General features: G+C 37.5%; 1 protein-coding gene across 1 annotated transcript; it reads right to left on the reverse strand.

Annotated features, from left to right (window-relative positions):
* Positions 1–614: 614 nt before the first annotated feature.
* LOC132178605 (uncharacterized) lies at positions 615–4,817 on the reverse strand. Its single transcript, XM_059591064.1, has 7 exons — positions 4,090–4,817; positions 3,857–3,943; positions 3,688–3,732; positions 3,486–3,581; positions 3,238–3,339; positions 1,157–1,311; positions 615–1,079 (listed from the first exon to the last, which is right to left on the reverse strand). Exons 1-7 carry the CDS (start codon positions 4,645–4,647, stop codon positions 998–1,000), a joined length of 1,125 nt encoding a protein of 374 aa, XP_059447047.1. The 5' UTR covers positions 4,648–4,817; the 3' UTR covers positions 615–997.
* Between the last annotated feature and the right edge of the window lie 10,941 nt (positions 4,818–15,758).

A 15,758-nucleotide genomic window follows, 5' to 3' on the forward strand; every position in this document is an offset into this window, starting at 1 on the left:
ATCCAATTTTCTTCATGATTATGCAAGCCTTAATAACTGCATGTTCTCTCCAAATTTTTATTTTCATTATCTCCTTTTATCTTTATTTCGATGTGTTTTCACATGCATGATGCGCATGCTTTATTTCAGGGTGATAAATATCTTGGCTACGCTAATAAGAGTAATGCTACACTAATCATACGTCCCCACGCCCATTTTCAATACTTCCTTAAGTGGCTTTTAAAACCATCATTGGATTAAAATCCAATAAAGATTCATCCCAAATCCAATGGTGGTTTTAAAAACCACCTAAAGAAATGTGAAAATGGAAGTGCATAACATTACTCCTAATATAAAGAATGACTGGCTAGCTTGCCAGCTTTCACAGCTATTTTCCACCAAGGTACTCAAAAAGACAGTTCACATAACATTCAGACAAATATCACAACTTAACCACCCAAAGCTGGTTTCAGCATATAGCTGTCAAATAATCAGGCTTAGGCATGAATCAAGTTTTCTCAGAATAGCATAATTCATGGCCTCACTACGACAATGCATGTACCTTATTCTTATTCCCCCTCCCCGGGGGCAGCTAATTCGAAGAACAGAGCAAAGTCAGTAGCACATACCTTGCATAGAGTTGGACACCTGATATTGATTATATAAAAGAACATAGTTCATAAGAGTACAAAAACATTTAACAAGAATCTATAGATTGTTGGAGATTGGTGCTTGTCACCTACAACCAACAATAAGGGCTTCCAGGTAGCTTCAGTCCTGGACTACAATTATTATTACAAAATCTTCGTGTGAAGGATTTAAAGGAAATAATTGCACTTTAAACAGACAACATTAAGCACCCTAGTAGTTTATACTACAAAAACTGCTCAAATTTGTAAACCCGTCAAAAGGATCAATATCCGCATCTGAAGACTATATATGACGAATAACTTAAGAGCATCTTCTCTCACCATACTGATGAATCCATAATATGAAACCTAATCACCACAAATATGGACTAAAGCAACATCTCTGCAATCTGAACAGCATTAAGTGCAGCTCCTTTGCGTATTTGATCACCACAGACAAAGATGTCCAACCTGCGCAGAACTATTCCATTAGTATTAAGGTTCATCAAAGTGGAAAAATAATGACTTCAGATGCAAACGAGTCTCACCCATAGGTGCCTTCCTGGGACACATCACGGCGGATCCTGCCAACTGCAACATCATCTTTGTTTGACACCTCCAATGGAGTAGGAAAGCGATTGGATGCCCGATCATCAATAACCACTACACCAGGAGCATTCTTCAGAATATCCCTCGCTGTGTCCTGGACAACAAAGAAACTCAATGAATAAAGAGTTGAACCTTCAAGTGGAAATTGCTCACAATTCTTCAATCCTCCTCGTCTAAAAAGGGGGAAAGAAGAAAGAAGAAAGATATATTAAAAGAACAGAAATTATGAATATATTTCAAAGCCCAAGTAGTATGCAGAACATTACTCACTAGCCAAAATGGTATGAATAAACAGAAATATCATTGAAGTTCAAGGTTTCTAACAGAATAAAATGAATCACATATCCAAAACAGCCAGCCATTTGGTTTATACAACTCGGATGTGCTTGTAGCCCTCCCAATTTGGTTTACAAACTGGGCGAGTCAAAATTTATAGAGAGATCCCTAAGGTATGAGGTTGAGAGTAAAAGATGGTGACTGCAACAAAAATTTAGAGAATGGCTGCTGCAAGATGCCAAGGAAAAAAATTAATGAAATACTGTTGATGATATACACAGTCCCATCATGGATCCCTTCCAATCAATTTTTTTTTTCTTTCATATATGCTTATTTTCCATCCTCTTAAAATAAAAATAAAAAACCTAATCACTTTATCAAGTCGTTAAGACTCATCAAGGCTCCGTTTGTTTCAACAAAAAATGATTTTTTGAAGAAAATTTTCAATCAAAAACATTTTCAGGGAAAATTATAGTTTTTCTATTATAGACCCAGAAAATAACGTGGAAAACATTTTCTGGTGTTTGGTTGCACCAAAAATCATTTGCATACACCCACCCTCCCAAAAACACCTCCACACACCTGCCAACCCATTACCTCAAAACCACCATCCATAGCCGGCCCAACTATAGCCACCACAGCAATGATCTATCACAGCCACATTAAACAATTAGCACAGCCTTTGGAAGAGCTTTTTGTCATTTGATTACTACTGATGTTGCGGACATGGCTAACTTAGGGCTTAGATCTCGATTTGGTCACCTTTAAAGAGGGGTTTGCAACACTTAGGAAAGGGGGAATCACAGGGGAGGGGGTGGTGAGGTTGGCGCTTTTGGTAGTGGATTGGTGGTTGGGGGGGTGGGGGATTGGGAGAGGAAAGGGGCAGAGTGGACAGGTAGGAGTTTCAAAAAATGGCCTAAACCTCTCAACAGTATTAACTTTTCAGTTGATCTAAAAGTTTTTTTATTGACCAATACTATCCGCCCACGCCAAACATTAAAAAATGCTTGTGATGGACTTGGAAGCGGGGATACATGCCAAGTATCTGCTTGGGATCATGCCTTTGAAGGGGCTATTCTAGATGTACAATGCAATTTTAGAAGTAATTCCATTTCAATTGGAAAATGAGGAAAAATATCTGTCGAAAAACATTTTACGCCAAAACAAATGCAACCTAAACAGCTCGTGATTCTTTGAGTTAGTTTCCCCACTTGGAGAAACATGTGCTCCATTCTAGTACAGGCTAGCTTCACTTCCCAAACAAAAAAAAAAAAGACTAGTAACCCACACCAATTGATCTCAAATATATTGTCTCTTCAATTGTTATAGCTACACAAGCACAACGCAAGAAAAGGAGTTATCTACAATTAGGATCCTTAAGTCTCCATCTATTTGTATATAGAAAAGAACTTCAATAATTTGCCAATTTTATGTCGAAATAATTTTGCTCTTCCAAACCACAGAGCTCAAGGGCACTGCAACCTAAAGTGAATTTTCCTGACAAAACGTCACAGATTGCAGTTTCTTTCTGATTTTTTAGTTGCTGATGATTGGTGGTCAAGAATGTGGTAGGGTCCTCAAATTCCAAATACTTGGTGAGAAAAATCAATATCTACATCAATTTAAACCATATTCTTCCAAACAATAATCACTTTTAAAAGAAAATAAAAGAAATAGTGTTTCCATCAACATAAAGCAAAATCAACCTGAAACGATTTTATAATTAGAAGGATCACATAATTACCTCATCAAGGGGGCTCTCAAACTGAAGATTTACACTCTCAGCATGAGCACGCATGACAGGAACTCTTATACATGTGGCAGTAACTTTAACATTCATGTCATTCTGTAAAAAAAAATAAAAAATGAAGATTCATTTTTTATAAGACCAAACAGACTTGTGCTCCCATCCACCAAGGGAAATTTAAATAAATCAGGAGATAGCTAATAAGATATTAAGAATAACGTTAAGGATATAGTTTCAATACTTACCCATATTTTCCTTGTCTCTTTTACTAATTTCATTTCCTCCTCATTGTACCCATTTGACAGAACAGGGGCATTATGCGAGAACAAATTAAAAGCATACTGCAAATAGAGAAATTCTTAAGAGGTGGCTCTTGGAAGCAAGATGGAATATATAACATGATATATGCTCATAGAAGTAGGTATGCTATACAAGAAATTGACATACCTGTTGGTTAAAGATTCGACAAGTTGGCGGCTTACCTTCCAGGACCTTATAAACAAACGGGAAACTAACCAATTTAGAAGAAATTACAAGGGAATGGATTTACCCACTTTCCCATGAATATAAATATGGAACTGCAAAAAGACAATGAGATGGGATAAACAGAAGAAACCTCTCGAGTTTGCAGCTCAAGCTCTTCCATTGCAGCAGCACCAGCACCACTCGCAGCCTGGTACGTACTAACAACCATGCGTAGCACCTGCAATATTCATGACGAACAAAGCAGCTTTTTAGACGCGTGGAAAATGCAACAGTATGCCACAGAAACACATCTATCGTGCTTGATGTATTCGATTAATGCATGAAAATGAAAAAACAAATCAGCTCAATTGTAAAAATTCTCACCTTGGCGCGTCGATGAAGAGGCGTGGCGGCCATCAAGCAAATGATAGTGGAGCAATTGGGGTTGGCGATAAGTGCGCCCTTTCCAATGCCGACCTTAATCCCATCCATGGCCTCCGGATTCACCTCCGGGATCACCAGCGGGACCTTCTCGTCCATCCGAAAGGCGGAGCTGTTGTCCACCACAATGGTCCCCTTCCCGACCGCGATGGGCCCGAACTCCTTGCTGATGGAACCACCGGCGCTGAAGAGAGCGATGTCGACTCCTTCAAAGCTCTCAGCGGTGAGCTCCTCGACGGTGTAGTCGTGGCCCTGGAAGGTGAGGTGCCTCCCGGAGGAGCGCTTGGAGGCGAGCATTTTGATGGAGCGGAAGGGGAAGTCTCGGTCCGCGAGCACGGAAAGGAACTCCTGCCCGACGGCGCCAGTGACGCCGACGACGGCGAGGGACGGACCCGTTTCCTGGAGGGACATGCGGACCGCGGTGGGGCCGATGGGCCTGGGCTTGGCCTTGGTCAGGTGGAGCTTGGATGAGAGGAAGGGATGGTGGTTGAGGGTGGCCATTCCGTCGGAGGCTGCGTTTGTGTGGGTGTGCTCGAGTCAGAGATCTGAGGGTGAGGCGGCTGTTTGTAGTTGTTGACTGGTTTTGAAAGGGTTTAAGGTGGGAGTTGGGAACTTTGAGGCTTGAGCGAAGGTCGTCTACCAATCAATGGCCTTTTTTTCTTGTGTTTTTTCCTAGCAATGTTGTTATTATTTAAGGAAAAATTAACTTTACTCCCTAAACTTCACTACATTTTTACTTTTGTCTCTGACTTAAGAATTGGCAATATATCTTGCAAAGTTTAAAAATTCGCAATATAACTCATTCGTCAGCCATTTTCCAACTTCTTTGACAAAAAATAGTGCACGTGTGCCTTACGTGCTGTTTTTTTTGGAAATTGTCTTAAATTGCCCTTATATACGCATTCGTGCCATCTTGTTCAATTCGTTTAAAGTTTAAACAAATTTTTGGGGCGAAATGCATTTTACGCCAAAATTTTGACTTTATTTTCAATTTGAACCCCAATGTTTAAAAATTTGCAATGTACCCTTACAAAGTTACAAAATTTTACAATTCGATCACTCCATTACTCAATTCCATCTTCTCTAACAGAAAGTAGAACACATGTCACGCACGTGATAAATATTCCCATATTGCCCATTTGGGGGGTGGCTGGTAGGGCTGACAATTTTGACACGACCCGCAAATACAACATGAAGTTAACGGGTTTTGGGTTTGATTTATACAGGTTTAGGTCACCCATTTATGACCCGATTATTTTCGTGTTTGGAAGGTCAAGCGGGTTGACCCGCCAAACCCGTTTTATAAAAAAAAATTAAAAAAAAAATAAAAAAAATAAAAAAAAAACTAAACTAAAGAGTAAAGCCTAACCTAAATTACCTAAAGATGATAGAGTTTTGTTTCTTTTTTCTTTATTATTTTGTTTTCGCTAGATTTTTCTTATTATCTTTCTCTAAATACGATTTTACCTTACTTGGTAAGTGATTTGTTGTTTTATAGGTTTAATTCCAAGAGATTGAATTGTTATTTGAATAGACAATTAAACCTATTAGAGGCAATTCCCAAATCATTTACCATGTAAACTTTATACTTTGAAATTTGTTATTAGCTATGATGGACTAAAGAGTTGAAAATTGATAATCATTGTGAATGTTTTTATTGAATGGCAATTTGTTAACAATTAAACCTATTTTGTTTTTATCATATTGTAATTTGAAAATTATATTGAATCTCAATGGCATTGGTATTATTATTAAATTATTTTTCCTATTTTTCATTCAAACGTGTCAGGTCAGGTCGGGTCGGGTCGTGTTACCTTTTAAGTAAACGAGTTGTGTTGAGTCGTGTCAACATGATATAACCCGATTATTTTAAATGGGTTAAACGGCTCATGTAGGGTTACCATGCTATTTTCCGTGTCGTGTTCATATTTAAGAGTTCAACCCATTTACCTCTAAACGGGTCGTATTCAAGTTTAGGTTAATCTGTTGGTAGGCCATTATGTATCATAATTGTGTCGACCCACCAAACCATTTTGCCACCCCTAGACTGGCTGGCCACCCCCATTTGGCCAGATTGGGGGTGGCAAGCCACCCCACAGCCCATGCAGGTGGTCCGGCCACCCCCAAAGGGTCAAATAGGGGTGGCCGAAACCACCCCCAAACTCATTGGGGGTGGTTTCGGGCCTTTTGGCCACCCCCATCGGGGCCCTTGGGGGTGGCCAAACCATCCCATGGGCCATGGGGGTGGATCGTCACCCCCAATGGGTTTCAGGGTGGTTTCGGCCACCCCCATTTGGCCAAAGGGAGTGGCCAACCACCCCCCCCCCTAAATGGCCAAAGGGGGTGGCTACGGCCACCACAACTTTTATTTTTTATTTTTGTTTATTTTTAAAAAATTAGGGGCAATATGGAAATTTTGGGAGAAAATTTATCACGTGCGTGGCACGTGTTCGACTTTCTATCTAAGAAGACAGAATTGGGTAACAGAGTGGTCAAATTGAAAAATTTTGTAACTTTGTGAGGGTACATTTCAAATTTTTAAATATTGGGATTCAAATTGAAAATTTGGTCAAACTTCACGGGGGTAAAATGCATTTTCCTCAAATTTCTATAATTAAAAAAAAAAAAAAAAATCAACTTTTGGGGATAATTCTTAAAAGCTAAGAAGCATGAATTTTTTCTACCTCCCTTGTTTGTCTCAAGCTAACAGGTTCTAAGGTTTCATTGCTTCTTTGCTTTAAGGAGAACGATGGATCTCAAATCAAGATGCAACTTTTGAGTTCATACTAAGCAGGGCTACATCTTCACCACAACATGTTTGCTTCTATGAGTGGCCAATGATTGTGAGAACCGCCCACATCGAAAAAAAAAATTCAGTAGAAAGTTTACAGGTTTCGAAAATTGATAGGCAAGTACCTTACTCGATATTTTCTTATATTTCGTGATGGGTATTAAAAATAGGTGGTTTAGATCTTTGTTGATGAGTTAAGACAAATGTATATTGTATGGTTCAAGATAAAAGTAAGAATGTTGTTTTCTATTTTTAATTTTGTTATTTTTTTTTCATTGGGCATTGTGGTTATGATCTTCATTATGTATTGTTTTTTGTAGTTAAAATTTGGTTTAGTTTTTTTCAAGTACAATGCCTTTGTTGTTGGGAAAAAAATGTCGCTCTTTCTAACTTGGCAACTATTATTGGTAAGTCCCCAAGAGGTAGCTCAATCGGCTAGGAACCACGCCTCATGAAGCGGAGGTCACTAGTTCGAATCCCTTTGTGTGGACACGTCAAAAAAAAACTATTATTGGTAAGTCCTTGTTGGACAATAATAGGTTATTGATACATTTTTCGAATAAACTAAATATAGTTTTAGGTTACGTGTTTTGCTAATTAATATTTGTTATGGGTTTTGCATATTAACTAAGATTGTGGTTTCTTTGAATAGGTTGATCATAAATTGTGTGAACATGGTAAAAAAGTGGCAAGTCGTTTGTGGCAAAGGCACAAAAGTTTGTTGGCAAAAGCAAAACGATGTGAAACAATGGTTAAAGTTTAAGTTGGGAAGGTCAAGGTAGAAATGGAGAAATAATCTAAACAGCTCAAGGCATAACTGGATAATAAAATTGCCCTGGTATCGTAAGCAAATCGAGATTGGCCAAGAGAATGAACTGGGCTTAGAACAGAGGAAGGGATGGTGGGTGTGGGTGACCATTTCATCAAAGACTGTGTTTGTGTGGGTGTGTGGGTGTGGGTGCTCAAGTCAAAGATATGAGGGTGAGGCGAATGTTTGCAATGGCTGACTGATTTTGAAAAGGTTTTAAGTGGGAGTTGGGAACTTGGCAATGAAAGTTGTTTACCAATCAATGGGCTTGTTTTCTTGTTCTTTTTTCTTAGCACTATTTGTTGTTATTATTATTTTATATTAAAGATGAGAAATGATAGATGCAAATCAAGCATCCACATTCTATTCATCAAAGCTGATTGGCAAAATTGATCGAGAGAGTGGAGAAGTGCCCCAAAATGCAACCCCGATGTAGTGCCTTGGAAAAACATAGCTTTTCTATGGAAAGTATTAAAACCTAGAAGAGTGAAATAAATTATGAATGTATGGTGTGTCGTGAGTGGTATTTAATTGTACAATTTGTACACAATAAGGTCCATGAACGCCGGGTCGAAAAGTATTGAAAAACAGCACGAAAATGCTTCGAATCTAAGTTTTGCACATGCCTCGATCGATCAAGTTATAGACCCAATTGATTGAGCTTGGCACCCATATGTCAAAATTCAAGATTTTTGGCAAGAAATTCAAGGGATTGTGACCTCATATAATCGAGCTTAGTGTATCTTCCACGTGTCGAGTTTCAATTGAAGTTTGGTGGGATCCAACGAGTAATTAATATGATGATTCAGCACCTCAGTTGAACAAACTTAAGGTTGGGTTGATCGAGCCATGTCTCAACCATTTGGTGGGAAATTTGGAATCTTCGGTGCCACTCAATCCAGAAAGAGAAAAGCCCAATCAACTAAGCTTCTATAGATGTGTAACGCCCTAAAAATTAATTAATTAGTAATTAACTTTACAGTTCGTCTCCCAACCTTATTCCACTCCAAAAAAAACTCAAGGACCTCTACTCCTCGAAATTAGAGGATACTAAGCAGCGGAAACAAAAAGATTCTATAAAAATAATTGTTACAACCAGAGCATTTACCAAAGATCATCAAATAGCTAAAATCACATTATACAAGTCATCATCTTTACAAGTGATTCATGCTATATCTTAATATGCAAACATGCATAAAAGCTCTAAGTCTACAACATAACCCATAAGTACTAGTTACAATGAGTACCTGTCTAAGCTTGCAATAAGTCCTCAGGCATCTCCCAGGTCAAATCCTCCACAATAACCGGATGCTTCGTGGTATCCATCTTCTGCTAAACTATTTATAACTACATAATTGTACATATGGAGAAAAAGAAAAATAATACAAAGGTAAGCCTGACGACTTAGTGAGTATAAATGCACATGACGTACTCGTCATTAAATAGTGAACTTAGTTGTTTATAAAGCACATGCAACATTATGACAATTTATCATTGATGTGATATAGATATAATATATGTTTATAATCATGAATAACAGTAATAGTTCAACCGTATGGTCTAGCCGAGATATTACTCAATCTCAATAGGGCTGGCACTGTCCCGATGGACCTGTAATGCAACACCAGTGACCCAGATATTGTACGCTACCGTACATAACATTAGTGGCACGAGCAAGTCCAACCTTGGGTGGCCCACACCACTAATAATGTCTATCCTATAGTGGCCATCCATTAAGGAATGGTTGCGCTTTGGTCACGAAACCATTGGATCCAAAGCTCACACACACACACATTTGACCATAAAGTTAACCTGTATAGTAAGCCCATGACCGTTATTCCGCACGTACTAGTGTACCATGTCATACGATGCAATTAATCTTATCAGTCTTTTATATGTATAGTTATACAAGCACCATCATTATCTTATTAATCAACATATTTTTTGCAAAAGGGAGTTCACAATAGTTCTAAAATGTATTTCATGGGAGTTGCATAATATACAAGTTTGATATATATAAAATAGACGTGCAATGCGGGAAAAGTAACTTCAAGCATCCATGTGAGTTTGTACTCACTTGGGTCGTAAGGTTCCTCCGTAAAATTCCCTTGTGGCTCCATAACCTCGAGTATTGAGAAAAGACCCATCATTAGTTCTAAATCCAACTAAAACGAACTTAGAACATGAAAACAGAGGTTATCGGACAACTGGCCAAAGTGGCATTCCCTTTAACACTTTTAACTGTACGTCTGGCCTCGTGGCCGTACGTCCGCCGAGGAGGCTCGTACGTCTAGTATTGTGGCCATACGTCCGCTCAGAAGGTTTCAGGTAAAACCTCATTTGGTTCAACCATCCTTCTATCCTTCCAAATTGGTTCTAAAGCTACTAAAAGGATTCCTATGACCTCCTATCTCAAAACAACACCTCCATGCAAAAGGAAATATACCCAACAAGAATTAAACACTAACCCATGCTTAACCCAAGATTAAAGGCAACAACGTAACTAGAAGCTACAAACTACCAACAAAGCTAACTATGAAAAAGCATTTAAACAACATAATGACTAAGGAACAATCTAAGCTCAAAAGATTACCTCCTTGAAGCCAAAAACCTCCAAGAATCACCTCTTCTTCTCCAAGAACTCACAAAACTCACAAGAACACACTCATAAGAGGATTTTTCTAGAGCCTAGGGCGTAAATGGGCATGTGAAACGTTGAGGGTATGAGGTATTTATAGCAGAGGGCGTTACCAACTACTCTAAAATGTAGTGGACGTCCAGGTACTATTTGGGTGTACGTCCGGTACTGTTTACACAGTGGTCCAAAGGCTGTAGCATACATCCAGGTCTTACCCAAGGGGTATTCCAAAAGTAGCGTACGTCCATGTGGTCCCTAGTGTACGTCCGTGTACTATTGGCAGAGTACGGCATACTATTGTCAACATATGCCTAGTGGTTCCCATGTGTACGTCCTCTACTACAAAGAAGAGAGTACGTCCGGCAACCCTAGCGTACGTCCAGTCCGAAAGTCCAAATCCCAAAATACCCCTCTAGTTGTCCTTAGTGACCCAAAACCCAAATTAACCTTCTAACGAAGCTACCTAACCTTAGTTAATTATTTGGGTCACTACAAGATGTGAATTCCCTGGCCTTTTTAAGGGCTAATCCTAGAAAGAATGAGATTCCTCTTCTTTTTTTCATTCTCCCAAACTCTTTGGTCAGAAAATTTGTAGTAGTGAAAGTAACACCCCAGATGTGACATTTTATTGTACTCGCAAGTGCACGAATCGTTTGTAGAAAAAGGGTTTGCATGCAAGGTCGAACCCACAGGAAATTGTGTTTTTGAAATCAAATTTGAATCTAAAACAATTGAACCCTAACCTAGTTCCAATTTTTTTGAGAGATTATTGAGTGAATGAAAAATCAAAAGCATACACAAATTAAAGTGAAAGTAATTATTGACGAAGCACTAGGCTTTCGGAATCCACACTCAAAAATTCATAGCAAGATAGTTCCATGATCTATAATATTTTCCAAAATTCTCACATATAAATCTTAGGTTCGTTTTACTATTGCTTCAAAGAATTAATCAAAACGTCACATGTATCCATTCATTACCCAAATCACAAAAGAAATCCAATATTAATTAAATCATCAACTGTATTCGTAAATCACAAGAAGATATCAAATATTAATCAAAACATCAATTGTATCCAGAGAATAAATCACAAGGAAAATCCAATTTTTAACAAAGAAAACCAAGCAATCAATTGTATTGAATTATCTCAAATCATCAAGTATATCCTTGAATCACAAAAGATATCCAAGAATCATTCAATACAATTGATTTGAAGTAAAACAATAGGGCAATTAAATAATGAAATTGGGAAACACTACATACATGAAACGAAGTTGCTAATCATAAGTGAGGCTTCATCCTCAACCTTAGTTGAGCGATTAGCCTCTCATGGTATTGAAAGACAACAAAATTGATGAAATTCATAAAGAAAATTGAGTACTTACAAATATGGAATCACAAAGTTGAGATCCAAAAGCTAGGAAACCCTAAAACTCTCTTATTTCTCCTCTGAAATCTCGTAAATCGCAGCCTCCTTAAACTAATATGAGATTTGTTCTGTTTATAGGCTAAAATTAGGGTTTACAAGTTGTATTAGAATTAAAATCGCAGCCATGTCAGACACGTGCGTTCAATCGCACACTTGGTGTGCTCGAGCGCACTCGAACATGCAAGTTCCCCCTACTGCACAGGCATGCATGTGCGCTGGGTTTTGAGATGGGTGTGTCTGCACTCGATCATGGTCGCGCTCAACTCGAGCGCAGGTGCGCTCGAGCATAATGTGTTACGCTTGATCCCATGTTTGTTGGCAACTTCTCTCCAAAGTTAGCAATTTTCACATAAAGCCGGCAGCTTTCCCTTAGCAACCTACAAAACACTAAAAATACAAAACTAACCCAGAACATCAAATTATAACATAGCTAAATGATTAACAAATGCAAATTTAGGGGTCCAAATATGCAAGCATAGTGTGTTGCGCTCGATCCCATGTTTGTTGGCAACTTCTCTCCAAAGTTAGCAATTTCCACATAAAGCCCGCAGTTTTCCCTCAACAATCTACAAAACACTAAAAAAACAAAACTAACCCAAAACATCAGATTATAACACAGCTAAAGGATTAACAAATGCAAATTTAGGGTCCAAATATGCAATATTTGGCACACATCAACCCTCAAATTCATATCGATTAAATCCAATCAACTCAGAGAGTGCTACTGGCAATATCTCCAAACCAAGTAATTGGTAACCAATTAGTGGTATCACCCATAAATTTATCAGAGTAAAAACATGTGGAAATCGAAAATATATGATATAGGGTTACTAATATTATGATTATTCATTAATGACATTATGTAACATCAATTACAGACTCAGAGTTTCCAACAACATTCAATAAAGCAAGACATCAAACAACCATCTAACCAAACCTGATAATGCGAGTCATTCTCTTGGCATCTTTGTCCTGGCAAATTCTCTCGCTCTCTGGAAACCTGCTAAATTGCAAAACACCGAACTGTTTGGCAAGCGTAAAGAAAGTAATTGCGTAAGTCTTCGACTTAGTAAGTAAATTATCACATAAGAGGATTATGTAATGAGATTTTAGGTGACAATTCATTACTCTGGAATAGTAAACGTGGATTTTCACAAATTTAACGTGAATTGTCTTCATTAGTATACCACGATAATTATGGCTTATTTTCAAAATGAAATGTGGTATAATTCTAGTAACAATAACTAATTCTTTAATGCAGAGAAAAAAAAAATATATATATATATATATATAAGCTCTTAATCCCTTCTTAGTAAAGTTGGTGCTGTCCCAAGGGACCCGTAATACAATATTAATGCCCCAGATATTGCCGCATACCATCCATCACTAACAATTCGATCGAGTCCGGCCTCTGATGGCCCATGCCAATAATAACGTCCGTCTATAGTGACCACCAATCAAACATGGTTGCGTCAATTACGAAACAACCATTAACCCAAGGTCAAACACATTATAAGCATCTTTGTGACCATAGGGTTAAGCTCGTATTTTAGTAAGCCCATGACCATTACACTGTACATACCGGTGTACCATGTTATATGATGCAAATATTGTTTATTTATTTAAAAAATCATATTTAAACATTCATTCATCTATAAAATGCAATAGGCTTAGAATATGTTATTGAAAAGTAATGCATGCTCAGTCTTCTAACATACTGAATGTTGTGATTAAAGCAATTCAGTAAGTATTTACTTACCTCAGTCGCTTAACCACAATCTTGGACATTTTGAACTCCCATTACTGTGAAACACACCCTAAAATTATAAACGATACAGCAAAGGTCCTAATTCATGCATGAGAAAAAACCCTAATCATCTCAATCTATTGTAAAAACCATAATTAATCATTTTTTATCACTAACAAACGTTTGGCTTCAAGGTTGATCATTCAGCCAACGAAGGTCAAATGTTCAGTCAACAAGGGTCCAACATTTGGTGGGTACCATAATACATAAGAGGCTTAAAAACCTCCTACCCATTACATATCTAATCTCAACCAAGGCCTCTAATAGCTTGATAAAAACATGTTAAACCATATTAGTGTAGTAAATCATGGAAAACGAGAGTAAGTTCATAACTTTTTTTAAAAACTAATTATTTTAAGAAAGATTTAATATAAACTCCTTATGGTATGCTTTAAGACTCACAACAAGAAAGGTAAATCACATGGACAGAATATCAACAACATGAAAAACGGGTTTAAGGACCAAGGTTTACCTCAACAAATATGGACTATACCAAATTCACCTTCCTTAGTCTAGAATCTCTCTTTCTCAAGGATTTGGGTTGCTGGGGTGAATGAGGGAAGAATATAGTCTTAAGGTCATAGTGTGTGTGTGTGTGTGTTTATAAGCATAGGTGGAGCAGACAAGGTTGAATGATGCGGCCAATAAGTTAAATTTGCTTTCCAGGTACTGTCAAACGTTCGGTTTATGAGTCGAACGTTCACCTAGGGTTAACCTCAAAAGTTTCAAGAAAATGTCGAACATTTGACTTAGGGTTTGTCTCGAACATTCCAAAGAGATGTCGAACGTTCGGTTTAGAGTTTGTCTCGAACATTCCAAGGAAATTTCGATCATTCAACTTAGGTTAAAAATGAAGAAAATGCCAAATTTTAATTTGGAAGGGTTGATCTATAGCACCTATTGAGTTCTTTTTAAGGTTTTCATAAAGTGCAATCGACGATTAATTATATTATTTAAAGTTTCGAGGTATTACAATGAAATTGAAGTTGAGTGAGAGATGAGAGATTTTGCTAGGAAAAAAAAAAAAAAAGAGTTTGGTGGGTCCAATTTTGAAAGGAAGCTACTCCAATGGTAAAACCTGCTTCCTCCTTTGTCATTTAAATTTCATTTTGATAAATATATGTTATGGGTTGTTATTGATGAGTTGTGAAAGTTGTGTTGAGTGGAGATGTTGGCTGAGTATCGGTTATGTAAGCTTTTTGGAGGACTTGTTGTACAACTGGTAAAGTTGGCTTATTTAGGTTTAGAAAATCTTTTGAGTTGTGTAGGGAATGAAATGGTTAGTTGTAGTGTTTAATATTTGGAACTTGTGTTGGGTTGGTTTGGAAAAGAGGTGACGATGTTGTGATTTTGTGAACTTAGGGTTAGGGTTTGTTGGATTTTAGAAAAGTTGAAGTTGGTTTTAGCTTGTTTGTGTGCATGGAAAGTTTTGTTGGTTATGTAAGGAATGTTGGATGTTATTTAAGCAATATGGATGACGGTTTGTGGAAATGACGTGGAAGAATGGAGTTTATGAGTGATTTTTCGACTGACCAACGACAGAGCCAGGATTTTGGTCCACCGATGGCAAAATTATATTTTCATTAAAAAAAATTAATCTAAAAGAGCAGTTTAAACATAAAGGCTTACATAGACATTTTTATTATTTAAAAATAAATCAGTGTAAAAATATAATTACATGAAACTTAAAAATAAAAATAAAATAAAATTGTCATAAAAGTCAAAAAAAAAATTCTCTCTTCTTGTAATACCTTGAATAATTAATCTTTTAAGAAATAAAATAAAATGCATCTTTATATGAATTCCAAATATTTGAATAAGCATAACTCTTTTTCAAATATTAATGTTTATATTATGATTACATAAACATGTCGTACACGAACATTTGAAGTTCTCTTGGAATGATCAAGAACGAATAGTCGAGGTTTCCATTGAACAAACGAATACGAACATTCAAAGATACCTTCGAACGATCGTTCGTACGCAAAATAATTTTTGGATAAAAAGGGATATTTTTCTTGGCCTTTTATTTGAGTGAGGCCTATATAAGAAGGCACCCAGACCTCCCCATTCGATTTCCCAACCCACCTTAGAACTAGAGAGAAAAAGAGGGAGGGGGGAGGGGGGTCGGATAGCGCT

Source organism: Corylus avellana, chromosome ca4, assembly GCF_901000735.1.
Source record: "Corylus avellana chromosome ca4, CavTom2PMs-1.0".
Lineage (NCBI taxonomy): Eukaryota > Viridiplantae > Streptophyta > Magnoliopsida > Fagales > Betulaceae > Corylus > Corylus avellana.

Coding starts and splice junctions, on each gene's coding strand:
- LOC132178605 (XM_059591064.1), bottom strand. CDS start 4,647: ATGGCCACCCTCAACCACCATCCCTTCCTCTCATCCAAGCTCCACCTG. Junction 3,340..3,485: donor AAGAGACAAGGAAAATATGG/GTAAGTATTGAA, acceptor TTTTTTTTACAG/AATGACATGAATGTTAAAGT. Junction 1,080..1,156: donor TCCCAGGAAGGCACCTATGG/GTGAGACTCGTT, acceptor AGTTCTGCGCAG/GTTGGACATCTTTGTCTGTG.